At 37.5% G+C, this 22647-nt stretch overlaps 1 protein-coding gene across 2 annotated transcripts in view; it reads right to left on the bottom strand.

Moving 5' to 3' along the window:
• Positions 1-22647, bottom strand: part of TUBGCP3 (tubulin gamma complex component 3) — a 58762-nt gene that overhangs the window by 12223 nt on the left and 23892 nt on the right. For both annotated transcript variants that reach the window (XM_062575495.1, XM_062575505.1), the window contains exons 7-15: positions 22443-22561; positions 17486-17611; positions 13897-13965; positions 9623-9755; positions 8145-8311; positions 6704-6814; positions 6195-6303; positions 1462-1651; positions 20-155 (exon numbers count right to left, since the gene is read on the bottom strand). In XM_062575495.1, the coding sequence (XP_062431479.1) occupies positions 20-155; positions 1462-1651; positions 6195-6303; positions 6704-6814; positions 8145-8311; positions 9623-9755; positions 13897-13965; positions 17486-17611; positions 22443-22561 (1160 nt within the window). The remainder of the gene's footprint in view (positions 1-19; positions 156-1461; positions 1652-6194; positions 6304-6703; positions 6815-8144; positions 8312-9622; positions 9756-13896; positions 13966-17485; positions 17612-22442; positions 22562-22647) is intronic.

Below are 22647 nucleotides of genomic sequence, written 5' to 3'. Positions count from 1 at the left end.
TAACCATGATGCAACAGACCTCCAGAAGTCGCACATCCAGTCGTTTGAGAATCTCAGGATTATCAAACTGCGCATTAGTTGCCCTCACAGCTGTTTCAAGAATTCCCGTCAGATTATGCTGATACAAAGTTGTAGCTGGTCGTGCAAGCTCTGGTCTAGAGGTTATGAAACAAATAAAAAGTTATGGCACAATACTGAGATATTCTGAAGTAGTGATTCAGTAGTAATTGCAGCACACAGTGAAACACTGTTCTGACAGTTTGACTTTCAAAATCCCTGTCTCAACCATAGGGAAAAAAAAAATCAATGAGCAAAATATTTCAAACTAGCTTTTTGTGTGCAGCTATACACCTAAATAGCAGTGGATTTAGGTATATATTCATCCTTATTTGATGTCAGTAACTGGAAGTCATCAGGATTGCTAGGATACTTATTCTTTATTTTAGATATATATGCAATTGAAGTTAAACAACAGTTGCATCATTAACATATCAAACCGCTAACTACATTTCATAATTTTGAGGGACTTACTGATCGTCATCCCAAGGGCTTAAAAATGCTGACAGAAGCACACAAGCCCACCTCCTCTGCGTAACTGCAACTTTCAGGAGAGCTGTATAGGTGAGTAGCAAGTGCCTTGCACTCCTCTCCCCCATGATCAGGGCTGAAAAGCCCCTCACTGCTTCTGCCTCAAACGTAATGCTGACTACACAAACAAACCTTCGCACTGCTTCACGCTAATTTTTTTTTTCTTAAAAAACATTGAAATGCATGTCAGTACAAATGGTCACAAGACCATTGGTTTTGATATACAAACAAGTTAGTAGAAGCTCTAATACAAAGCCTGCCTCGTAGACTGAAGAGCTGCTTTGTAAAGGATATTTTTCGCAGGCTAAGTTTCAGCAACAGAAATAGGATGCAAAAACCAGTCAGTTTGCAAATACACTTTAAGAACTGAGACTGATCCTTGTGAGAGCAACTCAGTGCTTAAAACAAGAGAGGCTGGTATTAGCAGAATTTCCAGGATGCAACGAGGGATTTTGCCACAATGTTTTTGACTAAATACTTCCAACGTATTACAGAAGTCTAACATTCACAGCAATGCTCACAAATGGCATTAAGAACACCAGAAACTGAAGTTTTGTGCTTAAACATCCTGCCAGAAGCAGGTGAAGTGCAAACGTTTTATGGACTGGCACAGAGTTAGAGTAAAGACAGCTATGTCAGTGCATCTTTTCAGGAGATCCTGTAACTGTACTGTACTCGCTCACTTCCTACCAAGAAAGGGAACTAAATGTTAGCCTCAGAGCCAAAGAAATCAAACCCAAAATGGAATTCAAAGATTCCTTTGAGTAATAAGATACTTAAGGTGCCCAGATTTGTAAACAAAGTATTTTGTGCTGATCATACATACTTGTAAGCATCAGAAATTCAACATAATTACCCTTCGTGCTCTCTTACTTGAGCAAGTCCATTAAGTGTCTGATAAAGTCTCCTTGGCCAAGTAGTAAATAGCGCCTCATGGCCTGCATGTGCTCCAGTAAGTTGTATTTCTTATTGAGAACATCAAGCAAGTATTTGCTGGTCTCAAAATAAGCTGCGTCAATTTTTTCTTGAAATGCATTTTCCAGATCTGTAAACAAATCAGCAGCTTAAAAAAAAAAAGAGAAAAAAGAAAAAAGAAAATTAGATATTTTCCAAAAGTGAGGCAAAGTTTGAAATTGAAGCATACAAGCAGAGAGGTCACAATATTAACTGTACATCTGGCATAGCTATACAAAAGCAAAAGCAAGTTTAAAGCAGCTCAAACTTCAACATTACTACTTCTAACCTTTGCTCAGCTTCTGCCTTCCAGTAAGAGCTTATATTATTTCATCGCTTTTACACAGAAAGTGAATTTTAATTTGCTGAAATACTGCAATATACAGAATCAAACCATTTTAAGGTTTGAATCAAAAGCCATTTTGAGATCCAAAAGAACAGAGTTAGGAAAATGCTTTTTTTCAGGGGGATCTAAATCAGAAGTTAAGGGTGAAAAAATCAAAGAATGAATCAGAATGTTCAGCCAAAAAGATTTCCTACTTTTAAGTTAGGATGAGAGAGGAAATAATATTCTTGCATTCTCTGGTGGACAGACAGCAACCTATTGTTTTCTTCTCCACCTCTAGTCACAGCAACTTGGGGGCAGAAAGTAGGAAATTACCATATTATTGGCAGCCTATTTCATTCTCTTCTACAAGTTTTTTAAGAAAGAGATTGCAATAAGGCTATCACGAGATAGCCTGAAAACAAATGCAACCTCCCCAGGCAATGTGGAGCAAACTCCAACTACTGGACCCTCAGTTACCATAAGATTCATGCCTTTCTCAGCGTTAAAGAAAGCACATACTCCCACTTCCAACAGTTTTCAATTCTACAACTATTACTCTTACGGTAGAAACTGAAGATCCAGTTACCAAATCAATCTAAGCCAGTGCACTACCTGCTCAAGGATAAGTTTCAAATGTATTTTAACCAGAAATAATCAGAACTAAACTTCACATACTCTTTTGCTAAGTCTCAGGCAATAAATCTGCTTTAAAAAAAAAAAAAAAAAAAGGAGTTCTAACAAAGTCAGTCTTTAATGAGGGCAACCTTGTATGGTCTGGTTCAGTGACGCATGCTGAGGCTTCCAAACTCTCATTCAATAATCTGTGAAGCTCTCTGCCATGAGACACTGAATGCAAGTATGTGCTGAGATGTCAAAGACGAATGACATTTATGTAAAACATTCCTGCACTCCACACTGTAAGAGGGCTAACTGCTCGAGTAACAAACATCAACAAACATTATGAGATGTCAGAAATAATATTGACTTGGTAAGGAGACTTCAAAGTAGCCTTTCCAGTCGCTGACTGACACCAAAGGATGCATCTCACTGAAATTTCTGCTGCAGCTTACTTCAGTCAAGATAGAAGTCTGGTTTGATCTGACAGAGCAATTCTTGCATTGCTCAGGTAACAAAACATGCAGCGGCATTCTACCCACTGCTAGGAAAAAGGAAAGACCATCATTTGGTGCAAATGGATTCATCAAGTTGGTATATGGCAATAGGGCAATTAAGAACACCCAATCAATTCCAACCTTTTCCTAATCTCCCTCCTAGCAGATCTTGGCCTTTTAATTTTCATCTTTAAAAGAGCAGTTTGAGTGTGACTGCTTGCACCGGTAGCAGTATCAGCCATTGAACTGCTACATGGCTTCACTGCTGGCTTTAGAGTAGGAAGGAAGAACTTTTAGAAAGAGGAGCTTCGAAGTGAGCTCACAGGAAGCTGCAACAGCCCGATGACCTGTTCCTGCAAGCATCTTTCCAGAAGATGCTATAAGCCTAAGAGACAAAGCAAAAGAGGCAACAAGCAAACCCAAAATGAGCTATGGGCTAAAACCTTCAGTTACCTAATGCAGCAGTCAGGCCCATGACTGACTGGAGGCACAGACAAAGCTGACAGACAGCAGGCAGTTGCCTACTTTGCCTATGAAGTCTAGGGAGTCACACTTGCTGCTCCTACCTCTACTCTAGGAAAGGTGAGTACATATTAGGCAGCACCTATGGCTGCGTTCACACTGACCAGTCTTGACTTCTTGATATCCCAAGCAGAAACAAGCCTGTCCTCTCTCCTTACAACTGTACCATGGCTTGAGAGAAGTGGCCTAGCCCTGAGACAGCAAAATTCAAGTTTACTTGCAAAGCTGATAGCATAGGCAACATACCATCTCTTTTTGACAGGAGAAACTACTCAGAAAGGTTGCTTGAACTGTGTTAATGAACAAGAGGTTCAGATGCAACTTTTTAAAGCTGTGCAAAACTGTCTCGGGACACTACGGAAGCCAGAAATGGATCAAGAAGTACTGACAGGCCCGTAAGTTGCTGCTGAACTAAGTGATCTTTTACAATTCCTAGTTCAGAAATACCCAAACTGCTAACAACTAGAAGTTGGAGCTGGGATCACTTTAGCAGCCTTCCTTATTGTCCTTTTTCTGTAGGTGCCTGCTACAATGTCCTGTCAGGTAATGGCTGACTTGTATAAAAATAGGAAGTCAGAGATCCAGAAGGGGTACATCTTCAGACAGTTTTTTACATAATTATCACTACAACATCACAACTAATTGGGGAAACATGAGAGTTAAGGTTTCAAAGAAAGTTAAAGCAATAGAAATATACAGCCAAAAACCATGACAGGTTCAGATTTAAAATGTGAAAAAGAATTCAAGCTGGTATTCTATTCTTCTGTTGCCTTATTACGAGTAATTACTTGAAGGTACACTCAGGATATTGCCAGATGACACTACTAAGACCCAACATATAAGCAGGACAGGATGTATTTTCAATAACATTGACACAGAATGTTCTTCCTGGAATTAATGGGCAAAATAACCTGAATATAAACGCAGTTTCATGCAGAATGAAAGTAGTATAATGCTGTGAGATACTTAGGCTACAGGCCATAAGCTTGGCGTATCTGCAGCACACTACAAATACAGTAGATAATGTTCATTTCTAAAACTACACTTCTGTCTAAAATCGGTATTCTCAGTGCTTAAGATCACATTTGCTTAAAAGAATGCTGTGAAGCTCACATCCCCCAGGTAATAAGGAACCTAAATATGTACAGATCCTCCATCCAGCCAAGCAGAAGCAAACAGAAACACAAACTAAAAGGAAATGAAAAGCACAGTCATAAACTCTGTGTCAAGTGGTAAATGTGATGTACCAAAAGACTATTTTTAGTCCTACCGTTTTTGACTTTTTTGAGCAGCTGACAAGCTTATATTTCAAATGCATCTACAGCCCCTGTTAACCTAACGCTGACCTTCTTTGCTTGTCTGGTCAAAGATGGCCTTAAAGTGCACTGCACATGGTACAAAATCACACTATTGGATAAAATCTTCCTTCAGACAGGAACTGGACTGTATTATTAGAATACCTTTCATGGAAGTACTCATTCTAAAAGGCTATACTATGAAGAGTTAATATAAAACATCATCCAAAGTTAATTTCCAAATCAAGTTTCAAATTTAGATAAAGGCAAGAGAAAAAGTAAAATCATATTTGAGAATATATATAACAGAAAAAATAATGTACAAGATGTCAAAAAGTCCAGAGAAGGATGTTCTTAGAAGACTAAGTAAAGATCTTGGCAGAAACAAATATTTAGATAATTCTCTCAGTAAAAGCTAGTTATGATAACATGACCTCACTATACTCCTATGAACTATGTACAAAATATCAGAGAAATCACCTTGCTCACTTACACCTTAACAAATGATACTTGACAAATGAAACAAGTTCTTATAAGAAGTTAAAGAAGCTAAATATCATTTCACCAGAACAAAAGTAGTTGTCATTTTTCCCAGATGCAGCAGCAACCTAAACATTACCTTACCACCTTTGCTAAGTATTTACCCACAAAATCTTAATTTTCTGTGTTCTAGATGTTTACTATTTGCTATCTTTCATCATAACAACTCTAACCTTACTGCAAAGGCTATGCCACCAAAGAATAACCTCAAACAGTATTTAATCTCTCATTCATTAAAACTGAAATCTCTCTTACATTATCTGAACGAATTCTGAAAGTTAAACTTTGTTCAGTTTAATGTTCAATAGCTGGCAACAACGCTTTTCAGTAATCTTCAAAAATAATTTTACTAACATTCCACATACTCTATTTTCTTCAGACATATTATAGTGGTAGAGTGCAATTATAGAAAGGCTTTTGTCCTCTCTGTTTTTATTGTGCATTCCTTTTATTTACAACTAATAGAATAATTTTTTAAAAATCACAGAATTAATTCAATATCACTATGGAATCACATGATGAGAAGTCACTAGTACTAAACTCTCACTGCAGCACAGAAGACTACACTCCAAAAAAGAAAAATCAGATGAAAGAAGGTTGATCGTGTCTGATTTCATTCAAAATTCCAGTACATTAACAGCCATCTAGCAAACCTATAAAATTAAAGACAAGAAAATTGCATGTGTGCTTCTCAACACAGCTTTTGTAAAATGCAAATATCTAGTAAAATACCTATATTTTAACATATATGGGACTTTCTTTCTACCATGCTACCCAAAAGGTCACTCTGTAGTCTAAACCTTGCATTGTACAGGGCTCAGCTCAAACTGAAGTTGACCAACTCCAATACTCTACCGTCTTTTGGAGATTCTGTAGACTTCGCCACAGCAATCATCTTTGTGGATGGAGTCTGATCATGACAAACTTGATGCAAGAAGTTTATGGATTTTCCTATTAAGAGGACCTGAACACGAAAGGATGACTTTTTAAAAATGACTTGCATATAAAAGAGAACAAACAGATACACAAAACCCCACAACCTCAAGGACAACAGGGTATTATGTCAGCATTCAACTAGCTTTTAGTGATACACTCATCAGAGCAAACAAGAACCTCACTGTTAACACATCATGGTTTTACATGCAAAATTGTTCCCCTACTCCAAACTCCCCTTAGGCAAAGATAATCAGTTACAGGATGGAAAGGAGAGACAGTCTTGCTGTTCTCCTCTGCCAATAAACAATCAATTTAATTTAGCTATTCTTAAGACAAATACTTAAACTTCAGCTTCATTCTCCTAATAAAAGTCTAAACAACAGCATAGGGCAAAAAAAATCCTTCAGAAGAATTTATTTTATTCATACCTTTTTTGATTGCTCCATTGTAATAAAAGAAGGTATCATTGACTTCCTCAAAGTGTATTTGTCATGCCACAACCGATCAGTTTTAACTGTAGGATCTGAAGCTACAAAAAACTGTAGATTGATAAATACATTAAAAAAAGAGAGAGAAACAGACTCTTTCCCCTTGTATTTCATTTGTGTACTAAGACACCTGAGAAGTATTTGTGAGTTCTCTCTTTAACCATAAAAGCTAAAAAAAATTTTTTTAAACAACACACAAATTTGTCCTGGTAACTGACATGGAAATTTTATCTTCACCAATATGAACTCCGAAGAAAAAAAAATGCTAAAGAACAGCCCCACACAATTTAATCTCCTTCTGTAAGTTATGAAACTTTGACTACCTCAGCATACAGTAAGATGTATTATCCATAAAATATCCATTAAGAAATACAGAAGCACATTACAGACAGCATTCAGCCTGCTACTTATACAGCTAGGGTAGAACATTAAGGTCAGAATATAACTGTAATACTCCTATTTTACTGATTCTATTTTTCACTTCAAGTCCTTTGGATTTTCTCTTATTTTAGCAGATGCAGAAAGAGTTGCAGAAAATGAGAAATCCTGCTGCAATTGAACTGGTGATCAAATGCCAAGGTCTCAACTCTACATGGAAGGATACCATTTATTATAATAAATATGATTAGTTTTGTTAAAATAAGTTGTGGAAGGAGTTTATATTCATCCTGTCACGCAAGACATCCATTTTTGGACATGGACTTTTTTCACTAAATAACAATTCTACTAAGAACAGCCAAATGTCTTTGTGTGAAAACTGTGTCAAAAGGGTGAAAATTGTAAATTGCTATATCACGGTGATTTCAGTATTAAGAATATTCTTAAAGTGCACAAGTAGGTTTTTAAACACACAGAGAGAGAGTTGAAAGCTAATAAATGATTAAGAAAAGAAAAACAAGTTTGAGAGGTACCAGGACAGAAAAGTGAAGCTTATTTGAAACAAACAGGGAGGAGAATAATAGGAGATTGAGAGGGCAAGAGGAAGGAGGGGAAGGAGAAGGGGAAGGAGAAGAGAGAGAAGAGAGAAAGGACATAGACAGACTGACATGAGAGAGGCAAGAGAGAAAAGGAGAGGGAGAGAGAAAGAGGAGATGTCCTTCTCTTTTTTCAGTAACAAAGATCTATCACTAGTCCACTATCATGCCTCTACTATAAGGAACCAAGACATGATTCATTAAAGACAACATAGTGTATCATTGCAGCCACTGGACATCCCACAGGCACAGAGAAAAAGAAGTCACATTTCATGTTACTATTGTATATATGACTTACTCATACTCTATATGGTTCAGTCCCAGTTTACTTTCCTAATTTGCCTCTAAGCTTCCCATAAATCCCAGTCCCAACAGAGATAAAGTATGTACTGTTACATATAAATTACCTCATGGTATGTATCCTCCAGCTCTCCATCATAAATCCAGCGATAAAGGAAATTCAGTACAGGATGAGATACTAGGCCAAGAATGTGCTGAACCAGAGATCTCATGTAGGGATCTCCTGTTTTAGTATAGGCATGAACTGCTGAAGCCAGTTCGCCACCTTTTCTCCCTGTAAGATCACAGCAGAGCAGAATAGAAGCATATGAAGGAAAAGTGTAAAACATCACACTTAATTTCTGCAGCCATTGATTTAGCTAGTCATATGTCACTCTGAGGGCCTGCTGAACAGCAAGTATAGCAAAAACACATTATTTATGTTGACAGAAAATGCTTAGATTTTAAAGCATAAATCAGTAATCTCACTAAAGTGGTAGTAAACCAAGTGCCCTGAAACAGTGTTCTTCACCTAATGCTAGCATGGATGCAAACTGTAAGGTATCAAATCACTTCTTAAAGATTAACTTTATACTTGTGAATTTTTTTTTCCACCGAAAGGGAACCTTCCTACTTGTTTTCTCTTTCTCCTGTCCTTGCTTGTCTTTCAGACCTTCTGTCTGCATACATGTACACAGACATCTTTTCTGCTTCTCAATAATTGTCCCCCACAGAGCCCTTTAGGTAATTTCTCCTGTATTCTTGCAATTAGAAGGTAAGAGGCTACCAAAAAATCAGATTTAGTAGTCATTTTGCTGTTAACTTGCACAGCTGAGAGTTTTTTCCAAGCACAGGCTGCAGCATTCAAAATTTTCATAAATGCCTTGGAAGTAAAGCCTGCATGTTTCAAATCATATTCCAAAAATTGAGATAAAATGGAAGTCTTCAGATTTTTCAGTTAAGATATTCTGAAACCAATGGCCACAAATGGCCACAATCTCCATTTATTTTCCAGAGTAGCAAAACTGAAGTCCCCTCAGGAAGAACCACAGCCTATATGCTGGTTACTGGTCAAAACTTTGGGGAACTCCAACACCACTTTCCAGATTTTTCTTGTGGGCTGCCAATACACCTGCACACTCTTTGCAGATTTGTAAAGTTTAGTTGTTTCACATGAATCTACAGACAAATTGCAAATCATTGTTATATGCCATCAGGAAAGACAGAGGAATATTCATACACAATGAAGAGACAGAGAGGTGCCAAGCATTTCACAGTATGTTATTGGGGTTTTCCACAGTGAAATAGTCTCTGAAAAATGAATAAAACTGAGCAAATAAAAAGGTGTGAAAGGTGTGTCTTTAAAAGACCTCCTAAGCATGTCTTTGTTAAAAAAAAAAAGAGAGAGAGAGAGAGTTGGAGTATATCAAAACAGCATTATAATTCCTCAGTTTTCCACTTTGAAACTAAGAGAGAGAGAGATACTCCTGTGAATTAGCTACTCAAAAATTGCAAAAAATGAAATAAGTTACAGATATCTACATTTGGCATGCTAAGTTACAAAACTTCAAAAAAAAAAAAAAAGTTAAATGAACTTTGAACAGACCTTGACAGTGATCAACAAGTGCTGCAAGGGTCTTCAACCTTATTTTAGGATCGTACGTCCACACCAGAAGACGACGAAGTGTTAAACTGCTTTCAAGTCCCAAATTTACGCCCTGATCATCTTCCAATTGCAGCTGATCAAATTAGAAACAGACACACACATCACGAAACAAAACTGGCAAGTACTGAAGCAGAACTGGTATTTCACAATTTTTCTTCTAAAGTTAGCTTTTGCCATACACTCACAGTACCCAATATTATATGTACTCTCATAAAATCATTGGGCTGAAACTTGAGAGTCCCACAAATGGAAATAGAGAATCAAGGTGAAAAAAAAGAGACAAGCAGAAGTGTAATGGGTCAGATAGAATAAAGAGTTTAAGAAAGTTAAAGAAATCAAGGTGATGACTAGTCAGTCACAAAAGAGGAGAAGGGCAGAGGCAAACAAAGCAGAGATCCTGAAAGACAGTAGATGATGCAAAGAAATGCCCTGAGGGAAAAAAAAAAAAAAAATGAGGAATGCAGGAGGTAAAATTTCTATTACTGCAGAGTCAACTTATTTTAGCTTAACATGCAACAAGTTCTGTTTAATGACTTGCTCCAGAAGCCATCAGAACTCAAGTTAGCTATGTAATGAGATTAAGCAATCGCTATCATCAATCCAAACAATAGAAAGATACTATAGGAAAAATCTTACAACGTGACTACCACATGAATGAAGATTTTCCAGCACCATGAAGACTGAAAATCAGTTATTTGTATTACTTGTATTTGAGGTTTATGTCACAGGTACAAATGGGTAAAGTAATCTAGGATCTCCCTCACTCCTGAAAAGGGAACATTCTCCATAACTAGCCAAGGACACTTCACCTCTCCATAACCATTTTCCAACAATTGACAAGAGATGGGCAAAGAACAGTTTGTGGTTTTGCTTTCTAAGAAGTAAATGTAGTGTTATAATATACCAATGTAAATGTTTGTTATATATCTCTGTAAGACAGGCAGTCAGACTTTGTAAGATATTGGTTAAAACAACAGTTACTGGAGATAACACGGGAAGAAAAAGTGAATAGGATAGATAGCCCTTCAGATGCTGGGAACCTCAAGTTGTACAGCATCAGACAGACCTCTGATCAGAGCACGGCACACTGCACAGATCCCACCCATGCTAAGATTCACTGGCAGTATGGTCTTTAGAATTCTTAAAGGATGTTTTTGGTGGTAAAGAATTCTATTCATCATTTCTACTGCCCAGCAAAACGATGTTCATATGGGAACATGCTGGTTCTTTTAAAGATAAAGACACACCAGTGGCATAATGGCCGCTGCCATCTGGGAGCTGCCTACAGAGTTCTCTGTTACCATTACCGGGCTCAGTTTATCCTGTGGCTAAGTGATATGCACAGTACAGCACAGCACAGTATACACCTGTGCCTGCTCAAGTCAATTGTTATGTGGATCAATAATTCCTCAATATATAATAGTTTTCTGGTTAGGACCACCACAAGTGCCTTCTTAAGAGGATTCAGCTCTGGCAGGACAAGAGCACAGCCTAAGAACTTGTAAGAATTTGTTTCTATAAACAAGCTCCTGGGGCAGTCCAAGCAAATAAGCTCTTGTAAAAGATGTTTTCTTTCCTCCTATATGCTACAACCAACCTACCATATACTAGAGTTCGTTTTCATATTTAGCACATTTTTTCCCCCAAAATACATTGTACTTTGTATTTTAACTTAAATAGACTAATGTGTTTCTGGTGGGCTATATTCAAGAAAGTCTACAGCCTCAAAATGCTGGGAATGCTGTCAAAGGCAAGCAGAAAGAAAGTAGGGAAAATTTAAGAGTAGGCCCTCTTTAGTCTAGCAAGACAAAAGAATATGACTGCTACTAAAATATATTTCTTCTCCTTATGAACCTTGCCAGCTCTCTAAACATCCACCAGTGTAAACACAGGGAAAGAAAGAAATGGGAGTTGTTGACATCAGGACTGACTAGCTACAAATTAAACTAAATTAAGTTAGAAGCTTTCTACTATGATCTGAAGAATAAGGTTCCAGAAAAGCATTCTAATTCAGAAGCTAACAAATTTAACAGCTTGAAGACTGAGCTTTATGTGGATGGCAGTGGACTAATCTGATAATCCTGGGTTCATACTACCTTTTTTTTTAATTCATCTTGGAAGAAGATGGAAATTAGCAATATCTAAGAGATATACGAGAGAGAATTAGGAGACCACCTTTGTCTTTAGAAAAAGAATTATAAGCTAACCTCATCATGGAAGCACATTTTCAAAGACGCTGACAATTCAAAAACAGTCTGTAAAGAAAACCTGATGGAAGAGTACACAGTACATGCAGGAAAGGACATTTACAGAGGAAGAAAAATGTTTGGGAAGCTTTCTGAATGAATAATAAAAAGCTATAGAGAAGACAATATAAAACTCTTATGACAAGATTCTTGTTATGTACTATCTACATCTGAACTGCAGCTAAATGGAACTGCTGCCAACCGAACTCCTGAATTGACCCCTGTATAATCTCATGAATACAAGAAAGCAATAGGTATTCACATCTAAGACACAATCTTTTACATGTTTTTAAGCAATTAAAATGTACAATTTTGTAAATAATATTTTCCCAAAAAGTAGATTTTCCATCACTTTTTAAAATAGAATTGACAAGTGTTGCTCACCTCCAGGATAATCTGGAGCAAGTCCTGAGAATTCTGACTCCCTTCTCAAAGATTTCTGTCCCATCAGTTAGAAACAAAACAAATGCCCACCTGTGTCAGAACACAGGCTAAATGGGCTCTATCTCCAGCAATGACAAAAGGAAAAGTTGTGCAGGGAGAGCATGCAAATCTGATCCCTCTTCTTCAGTCCTTTGCACTTGGGTTCCCACTAAACCCCAGTCAGTGTTTAGAATGTCATCCTTTCTTAGCCCTTTTAGTACCTGTTTGCAGATCTGCCTTCCATGAATTTGCCTAATCTCCTTTTCAATCTGTTGATGGCCATGATATCTTGAAGAAATAAATCTGAAAAGTTGGCCACTCTTCTCTCCTTCTCATTTAACTAAGTAACACTGACCAAACCGCACAATTTTGTATTCAGTTTATCCTTCATAATATTAGAAATCAAAGTCACTCTTCCCCGAGCCTTTTCCTCTTCATCCTCAAGACTCAGTCTGTCTCCCCTTTCCCCGTATGGCAGCTGTCCCATACTCTTAATGATTTTAGCTGTCCTTCTCCCTGCTTAGTCTCTACCACCTCAATACACTTCCTGCAAGGCAGACACCTGGACTGCACCCAGCACTCCAGCTGGGAACAAACCAAGGCCTCCTGCAGTGCCATGCTGACTGACACCTGCTACCTTGTTCAGGCCACTGCATGCTGAATCCAACAGTGCAAACAACTGCCTGAGAAGACGCCAAAAATCACTCCTGAACCGGGCAAAGTTCAGCATCAGGGAGACATGCACCAGACAAACTTTCCTCCAGACAAAATGCCCTCATACTTCCCGCACTGGAGCTTCCCAACACCTGTTTGCTCACATACTCAGCTTCATGCAGTTCCTTGCCAACAGCCACCTCCCTGAGAGCTCCCCAGTACAACAGATGTAAGGACACACTGGAGGGAGTCCAGCAAAGGACTGCAGAGATGATGAAGGGGTTGCAACATCTGACATACAAGGAGAGGCTGAGAGAGCTGGGACAGCTCAGCCTTGAGAAGAAAAGGCTTTGGGGGGGGATATTATCAAAGCATATAAAGATATTCTTGTATAAGAATAATACAATATTGAAATATCTTAGTCTCTCAATACAGTGTAAGGGGCAAGGAAAACTGCACTAGACAGAATAAAAAAGTGAAGCTGTCCTAGTTGCTGAACCATGTATTGCTTGAAATAATGGAAGAAAAAATCTCCTTTTAGAAAGATGTGGCATGCTAATATTTGGGATTTGAATGATAGCAAAGATATCACACTAGATGAAACTGCTACAAAGGAGGCAAGAAAGGACAGAGGCTTAGAAACAAGGATGCCATTCCTTACTTACATAACACATCAAACTGTAAGGTGGATTTTTAAGAGGAAAATACTCATACTCCATACATATATATTTGGATATAAGTATTCATTGCTACATACATCCAAAAAGTAAGTCCTATATACGATCAGTAGAAACTGTTGCACATCCTTCCCTTTCTAAAGGGACACCTTCTGGAGTTGTTTTACTTTATATGATCTGAACAATAAAGTTAAATATGAACTGCCTTACTTACCTGAGAGTGTAAAACAGAGAGAAGTCGATAGTATTCTTTCAGTTCCTGATGTAAGGCTGCACAAAAACTCTGTAAGAGGAAAAAAATATATCAGGAAAATAATTTCTGTTTTAATCCAGAACAGCTGTCATCAAATCATCATACTGTGAAGGCAGTTAAAAATTACCTAAAAGGAATCAACCTACAAGTTTCACCACAAAAGCCAAATCTTAAAAATTTGGCCAGTGTAATAGGGACGTACATGTAAGTGCTTTCTGAAGAGATAATGCAGTCCTTTTCCAAGAATACACACACATTGACAAGTGACTTTCTGTTGCTGCTGTCTTGATTCTATCAACAGATTAAACCATGATAAGTGCAACTCTCCAAAAATACAGTATCTCAATTAAGACAGTAAAAATTACCATAGGAAAGTTTAAATCAAAATATAACCCCAGAAGTATTATATTTAATAACTATGTAAAAGACAGTTTCAGTTTCATAAGGGTCTCTAATAACAGAACACAAAAGTTAGGCAACTATCACAGTATTTACTATATATACTGCACAATGTGATCAAGAATACACATTGCTTGTGAAAGAATACTCCCTCTGTAAGTGCTGCTTTAATCAAGTTATTTAAACTCTTGTTCTTTTAGCACTTGATAGTCATGCACAATGTTTCACTAGACATGGAAGATACAACCTAAGAAAATTATAAGATGTGCAGAATTCAACAGGTCTGAACTAAAGACAAGATTTTTCTTTAGAAAACAATTCTGAGTTCAATTATTTTGGGTTAGAAAAAAAGAATGATTTTAAAAAATAATTCTTGAAAGAATATTTGTTTAGTAACAGATAACTTCCTATGGTTTGGGGAGTTGGTTTTTTTTTTTTTTTTTTTTTTTTTTTTTTTTTTTTTTTTTTAAATCTCGCATAAAGACTAAGAAAAAAACCCTGCAAGACATTTTCTCAAAAAGGAAAATTATTGCACATTAATTTTGGACTAAGTTGAAAATCTCAGACTGATAGCTCATAAACACCTTTTTTTTTTTAAAGGGTGCTTCTGGGTATACACAAATTCTGCTTCAGAACCAATTTCTTAATCAACTGTCAGCATTTCTATTCTAATCAACTACAAGCAGAACAGACGTGTTCACTGAAACTTAAAACATCAAGAGTACCTAGAGCTAATTCTCACGCATTTTGTAAATAATTTCCCCAATGCTCTTTCCCTCAACTACTTTCAAAGCCACCACAGTCAAAGTAATTTGGAAATTTAAAAAGTTCATAAAAAGAACACTTGAGAGCTTAAAGTAAAATATTTATTAATTATGGCACGTACAAGGGAAAAATCATGACTATAAACACTAGAAGAAAAAAAAAATCCCTTTTCCTGTTAAGGGTTCTACCTTCAAGAGTGATTTTCTGCCTAAGTCAGGAAAAAAAAAAGTCATTTATCTTGCCATTATTTCCTTTTAAAGGAAATAGAAGTGCTCCTTTCCTCAATTTGACTTTGTGCATAAGAAAGAGAAATACAAACGTATGATATTTATTCCATTCCAGAGGATACTGAAGGGCAAAAAGAAATCCCATCATTGTAACCCCAGTTTTCATTTCTTCTCACTTGCTTCTTCAGTAGTTTTGAGTCTACTAAAGTAGTGCTTGTCAAGGGAAGATGAGATCCAAAATATTCAAAGGCATTATACATGTACATGAAATGTGAAAAAGATATCACTGACTTCAGCAGTCTGAAGTATCCAGGATCTAACTGGCCATCAACTTCTCCAAAAAACTTCAGAAACTAAAATTTGCACTCAGTGCCAATTCCTTCATCACAGACAACGTCTGGGAAACAAAAATCTGTAATGGAAAACTGGACATTATCCTAGAATTCTGATTTGGTCTGCAGTAAGAGAGAATTTAGAAAGGAAACAGAATGCTTGTTCAAGAGAAAAAAAAATGTAAGATGTCCACTACCTCAACTGGATTTTTTTTTTCTTTTTATCAGGAAACTGTCAAGGCAAGTTTTATTTCATTGCTGATTACTCTTTACTTTCTGAGGACAGAGTAAAGCTTAAACACTAAGCAGTGAAGGTGGAACACTATAACATTGAAGTGCAGTATACGGATATATCTCTACTCCTAACAGCTGTCAATACCTGACACTTTGCCTGATAAAAAAAAACAGTCAGCAGCACCACTTAAGAGGGGTGACAGACTTAATATCGTACCTGCAGTATACACAAGCAGGAATAGTATTCTTTGAAAACAGTAAGCAAAAACTTTAGAATGCACAACATGTTCTTGTGCTAAATTCTTAATGATAAATTTGCAGTAAATTGACCTGAAATTGTCAGCTATAAAAGCACTGAAAAGCAATAGTGCATACTTTTTTGCCCAAATACTGAAAACAGGAGTAGAATATATGTTTTTATTTGCACATTTATGCCCTAGAAATAAAATAGGGTTTGTCTTAAGGGAAATTAACAGAATTACAGCTATGCAGATTCAGCTAATTTCCTGCAAATAGCTAAGTTACTGCACACTTAAAATCCACTGAAGAATTAAACTTCTCCTCCTTGCTGTAAACTCGAAGATTAAAGCCAAAAATAGTAAAAATAAGCATAAGCATGAAGCTACTAGATAAAGAATAAGAAACTTCACCCAAATATGAGGGTGAAAGTCTGAAGAAAATACATATACAGTGACACTACTATATAAAACATGGAATTCAGTATTAGATCACTAGAAAACTAATTTTATATGTCACTAAAAAGGTTACTTAGAATAAGAGAAAGAAGGGAACAGAATAAAACATTAGAAAAGTTGAAAGCACTGCAGTGTCTCTACTGACCTCTTAAGAAAAAATAGATTGAAGGGAGAAGCACTTCAATTTCTTTGCAGATTAGGTAGGATGTTATGGCTAGAGGCAAGGACAACATTTCTGTCGACTCAGAAGGGATTAATATCCAGTTTTACAGAGGGAGCAAGTGAGAGGAAACAAGAATGCCTTAGCAGTAAATGTGGTTTTAGGTATTACAGCAGCTGTGAAGTTACTGTAGACTACAAATCGTGATGATGGAACCTATAAAAACAAAAATTGACATTCTTTTGATGTTGTATTCAAAAAAAAGGGCAGCAGATAACTGAGTATTTGCATTTCATGCAAGTTAGTGCAGTATTAACATATGAACATCAACATCAGATGACAAGTCAGGAATGTCTCCTGCACAATTCATGCTAACAGCTAAAGTGGTGATTGATTACCTCAGAGATGCCACCATTTCATTTAAGCAATGTTTTTGTTCATAAACATGCATAAGTGCTTCAAAAAAAATGGAATCTATGGAGGAGACATTTCCAGCTATGGATCATAGGGGACAACTTCTTCTTAGGACTGACAAAAATAAATGTCTTTCTTTTGCCTTCAGACTTTGACTCATACCAACAGCTACAGTCCATAAAAGGAGTAAATCAGAAGTTAAATGATCCAAGCTATGAATTCTCCAAGTCTACCCATCATTCCAGTGCTGCATTTTCCTTGGTAGTTCCTAACGGGGAACAAGACCAAATATTGTAGCAAAATCAATTTTTTAAGCCAACTTACCTGACCCACAAGTCCAAAAGCACGATCCAAACTCCTCTGGTCTGTGTATTTTCTTATTTTATTATGTAGCCATCCCAACTCTGCAAGTCTACTTGTAGTATCTCTGAGAGATTTAGACAAGCTCACCTACAAAGTTAACAGAAACAACAATTCATAAGTCTGAGTCAAATGCCAATCCTTGTTTCTCCACTAAGCCTTTGCTTCTCATAAAACAAGCCAGTTCAGGGAACACAGTCATTTTACATTCTACAGCAAAGATGCTGCCAAAAAAGAATACAAACATGTAATCAGCATTATGCTGCTAATAAGGCAAAGATAAAGTCAGTCTTGGAAAGACTGCAGCAACAAATAAATTACTGGCAACTCTCCTATTTTTCCTTTTGGAAATCTTGATGTATCAGTATTCACTCATTCTTTCTACATTAGGGAATCCTGTCAGTAACAAAAAGGTATTTAGAAAAGGAGAAGAAATCTGAAGAAGTTTTATGATGTAGAATCACACTTCATCTTAGCTTGATAATAAAAAGATTGAAAACTTCAGATCACTACATGAGATGACCATGATTGAAAATAATGAAGAAACCTAGAAAAATAACGAGTTACTACTTAATACACATGAAACAAACTTTTAATAGAAGAAAAATGACATCATGCCATGCTAGTTATCAGGAATCAAAACCTAGAGAATCCAGATCAAATTCCAAGTTCACATCAGATCTACAAGTAATAGCTCTTTAATGCTATTCAATCACAGGCACTTCTGAGCTACTTTGGTTTTTTTTCTAATTTATTTGTAATAGACATCTCACTTTTTCTACAAGCCTGTCTCAGCCCCCACACACTTTCCAACTATTTCTATCTTCATCTGAATCAGCACATTTCTTCTCTAAATTATCAGCCCACAAGACACTGCTCCTGCTCGAGATGTGCTTCTTCCCAGTTTCATTGCATTAGCCAGGTACACACTCAACCAGCTTTTAAAAATTTTATTTGGCAAACAAAAGCAAAGAGCATGACTGATCCATTAGGCCAAGAGTCAGAGTGTGACTTTTGCCCACAGTGCTTAGGCCTAGCCCATCTCTGCAGACAATTTTGTCTTGGACAGCCAGCTAGAACTGTCCAAACCTAAGTAAGAAAGTAAGCTAATGATGAAGCCAGACAGATCGCCTAAGAACTAAAGATCAAGCTCGCTCTTTAAGCTTCTTAGTTGGCAGTACAGACATATTCCCTGAGCAAAAAGATAAGCTATAGAGTGGGCTAGTCATGGCAGTGTGGACTTCAACCAGTCAACACCTCCTCGTTGTAAGACTAGAGTTCCATCCCTGACCCTCTTATTTAGCAATAGCTGTAAGTTCAGCTGTAAGTTCAGCTGTAAGTGCCAAACAATTTCTTTAGGTTAAATTCTAGCCCAAACAAGTATGATCATACACAGCTAGAAATTTGCCCACAGATTTAACCAAACAGATGACAAAAGTTACTTTGAATTCTAAAATTAAGAGTGCGTGGCAAGCATTAAGCGCACATCCTCTGGAATCAAACAGGAACAAACAAAACAGGCTTAATGTAATTACATTTGTAGCCCAAATCAGAAGCTGTTAGTTTTTACAGTGCTGAATATCACCAACTGGCCTAATACTAAGGCAGATATTAAAGAATATTCTGGCAAGAGTAAATAGCTTGAGAGCTATACTACTTTCTGAAAAGGACTGTGTATACAGTCACACATTTTACAAGCTTTTATTTAGCAGAGGTAAACTATATCTTCAATTACTTTTTTGCCTAGTGCTGTTATGCAATTGGAGTAGAATCTTAGTCCACCTTGTTCATCAGAAACACTTCCAGTTGCAGGGTTAGTTTGCCAAATAACTTCAGCTTCAGTGGGTGCAGTAGGTCAACAGACATGCCAGTAAGTAAAAAGGATGCAAAACAACTGACTTAAAAACAATTATAGACATCAAGTCTCAGTAAAAAGCATTATTGACCACAATTTTGAAAGACCCAGTTCCTCCTAACTTAATACAATTAGGAATGCAAAGCAAAACAGTTTTTCAGCTCAAACTAAACCATCTGATATGAAACTTTATGCAGAAAAACAATGAAACTCATAGTGCTAATTTTACTGGTACTAATTACACTTTCTCCACATTTTGCTAGAAGATCTATTAAACTACTGTTCCTCTGCCATATTTAATCTAATTTATAGACAGAAAGTAATTAAGAGAGTGCAGGTATTGAAGAATTACTAAACTTGCATATCTGCAAGTGCAGAAGAAGAATTTTTAAGAACTGTGTTTATTAACAACAAAATTACGGAGGAAAAAACTATGCATTTCACTTTTTGGTATTACTATTAAAAAAATGGCAGTTAGTTCAGTTCTCATTAAGACACTAAGTCTACTGTGCTCTTGTACATGCAACGACCCCAAAACAGCTCAAGCACTATGTCATATTGCCATGGTATAAAATAGTCTTAATTCAAGTGAACATCAGGAGCACTGTCTTTTCATAGCATCATAGAATCAGTAAGGTTGGAAGAGACCTCTGGAGATCATCTAGTCCTACCTCCCTACTCAGCAGGGTCACCTACAGCATGTTAGACAGGGTTGCATCCAGGCAGGCCTTGAACATCTCCAGAGAAGGAGACTCCACAATCTCTCTGGGCAACCTGTCCCAGTGCTCTGTCACTCTCACAGGGAAGAAATTCCCCCTCACGGTCAGGCAGAACTGCCTGTGCTTCAATTTCTGCCCATTGCCTCTTGTCCTGTCACACGGGACAACTGAAAAGAGTTTGTCCCCGTCCCCTTGACACCCTCCCTTCAGGTACTTGTACACGTTGATAAGATCCCCCCTCAGTCTTCTCTTCCCTAGGCTGAAGAGGCCCAGCTCTCGCAGCCGTTCCTCACAGGGCAGGTGCTCCAGCCCTCTGATCATCTTCGTAGCCCTACGCTGGACTCTCTGCAGTAGCTCCACGTCTCTCTTGTACTGGGGAGCCCAGACCTGGACACAGTACTCCAGCTGAGGCCTCTCCAGGGCTGAGTACATTTGAACAAGCACATGAAAAGCAGTTAGTGAGCTGAAACTGAATTGCGAGGCAGTATTCTCTAAACACTGAATATGGAGAGGATGCTGAAGCAAGTAGGGCCTTTTTGGGGGCTTACCCAGCTCACTCAATCTCTTCACCACCTTAAAACTCAAATCTTCTCTCTCTCAGGTTTCTTCCTTGTTCCTCTATCTTCTGCTCAGCACTTTCCTTCATATCCGTATCAACTGGATTTGTTATTGACAACAGAAGTTGATAGGGCTCTCTTCAGCTCTATTACCAGCCTTTTCCAGGGTTATCTGTATAATCTCATCTGATTACTTATATGTTGTAATCAAGTCCATAACATCAAGCAGCTAGCATCTAACAGAATATAAGTTTCCATTCATAGAATCACAGAATGGTTGAGGTGGGAAGTGACCTTTAGAAATCATCACCTCCAACCCCCCTGCTCAAGCAGGGTCACCTAGAGCAGGCTGTGGGGGACTGTGTCCAGACAGATTTTGAACATCTCCAAGAATGGAGATTCTAAAACCTCTCTGGACAACCTGTTCCAGTGCTCTGTCACCCTCACAGTAGAAAAGATTTTTCTTAGATTCAGAGAGAACTTCCTGTGTTTCAGTTTGTGCCCATTGCCTCTCATCCTATCACTGAGTACCACTGAGAAGAGTATGGCCCTACTTTTCTTGCACCCTCCTTTCAACTGTTTATATGCATTGATAAGATCCCTCCACAATTTTCTCTTCTCCAAGCTAAACAGTTCCAGTTCTTGCAGCCTTTTCTCATATGAGAGATGCTCCAGTCCCTTAATCATGTTAGTAGCCCTTCACTGGACTTGATCCAGTAGCTTTGTCTCTCTTCTACTGCAGAGCCCAGAACCAGACACTCCTAGTCTTCAGACAACTTAATTCCACATCTCAGTCTGTTAAATTTAATCCATGTAGAATCACCAATAATAACAACATAGTCAAAAGCCTGTATCTGCCTCACATTCATTCTCATACGCTACAGAGGGAAGGGGAATGATAACAAGAAATCACAAATCAAGCCATAACTTAAGAGACTTTATGCTAGCTTAACAGTTAGAACTCTACCTTGGTAGCTAGAACAAGTCAGCCTGGGTACCACTGCTAGACAACCTGTGAAGTGCTGCAGTTTGTTTCTGGGACCCAAATTACCCAATTCATTTTAAACTAATATGTTGCTCTGGAATACAGATATTCAGTCCTTGCTATGTACCCAAATCTTGCTCACGGCAGTTAAGGTAATGCTAGATAAAGCAACCAGAACTACTTCTGTGGTCCTCATTTTACTATATTCTTAACGTCTTCATTTCTGAACTTTAAGTTATCCTTTCCTTGAGTAAGGATAGACTCAGTGTGTGTGTGAGCATTTGTGTGTGTGCATGTGTGTTTGTGTGTATATGTAGAATGTATGTGTGTGTAAAGTGTGGAATTTATGAGTCTGTTGCTGCTGGCATTTCACTCTCATACTTTTTCAAATCCTGATCCTCTCTTCAGTCATGATACAAAATATTAGAATTCCACATCTTTGTCTCCAGAGGTTAGAGAGTAGGCAAAAGTACACTAACCTCATCTATCTGTATTTCCTCCTCCTAAAAAACAATGCCCATTTTATTCCACATTACTCCTGCATTTGCCTGCCTGATGGCCACTTTCCACCATCTCTCTTAAGACGCAACACAAAAAATGGGTTTGACTGGGAAAACAAAATTGCTGAAAACAAATAACTTCTGAATAGTTGAAATTACTTTTGCGGTATTTAAAAAAAAGGCAAGTAAAGAATTGTATTAATACATTTAACTTTTTTGTGGCTACATACCTCCCTATTTCAAACCCTACATACCTCTCTATTTCAGCTCCATTTACAAATGAAATACAAGTCACTATACAGTACCTTTCCCTCTACTTTATAGCAGTTTTCAGAATTGCACATTTTGATGTTTTTGCCATCTATTCCCTGGAAGACGTATAAAACATCTCTTACAAGGTTTGCTTCAGTTATTTCAACAGAGCCTAGAAAGAAAAAGAAAAGTATTTAGATTTGCTGGGACAATTAAGTTTGATTACAACTTAAAGAAGCTATGTAGAAGCCTAGTGAA

The sequence above is a fragment of the Rhea pennata genome, chromosome 1 (assembly GCF_028389875.1).
Source record: "Rhea pennata isolate bPtePen1 chromosome 1, bPtePen1.pri, whole genome shotgun sequence".
NCBI classification, from domain to species: domain Eukaryota; kingdom Metazoa; phylum Chordata; class Aves; order Rheiformes; family Rheidae; genus Rhea; species Rhea pennata.
Note: the sequence above shows the minus strand (reverse complement) of the source record. Positions and strands in the feature narration are given on the sequence as shown.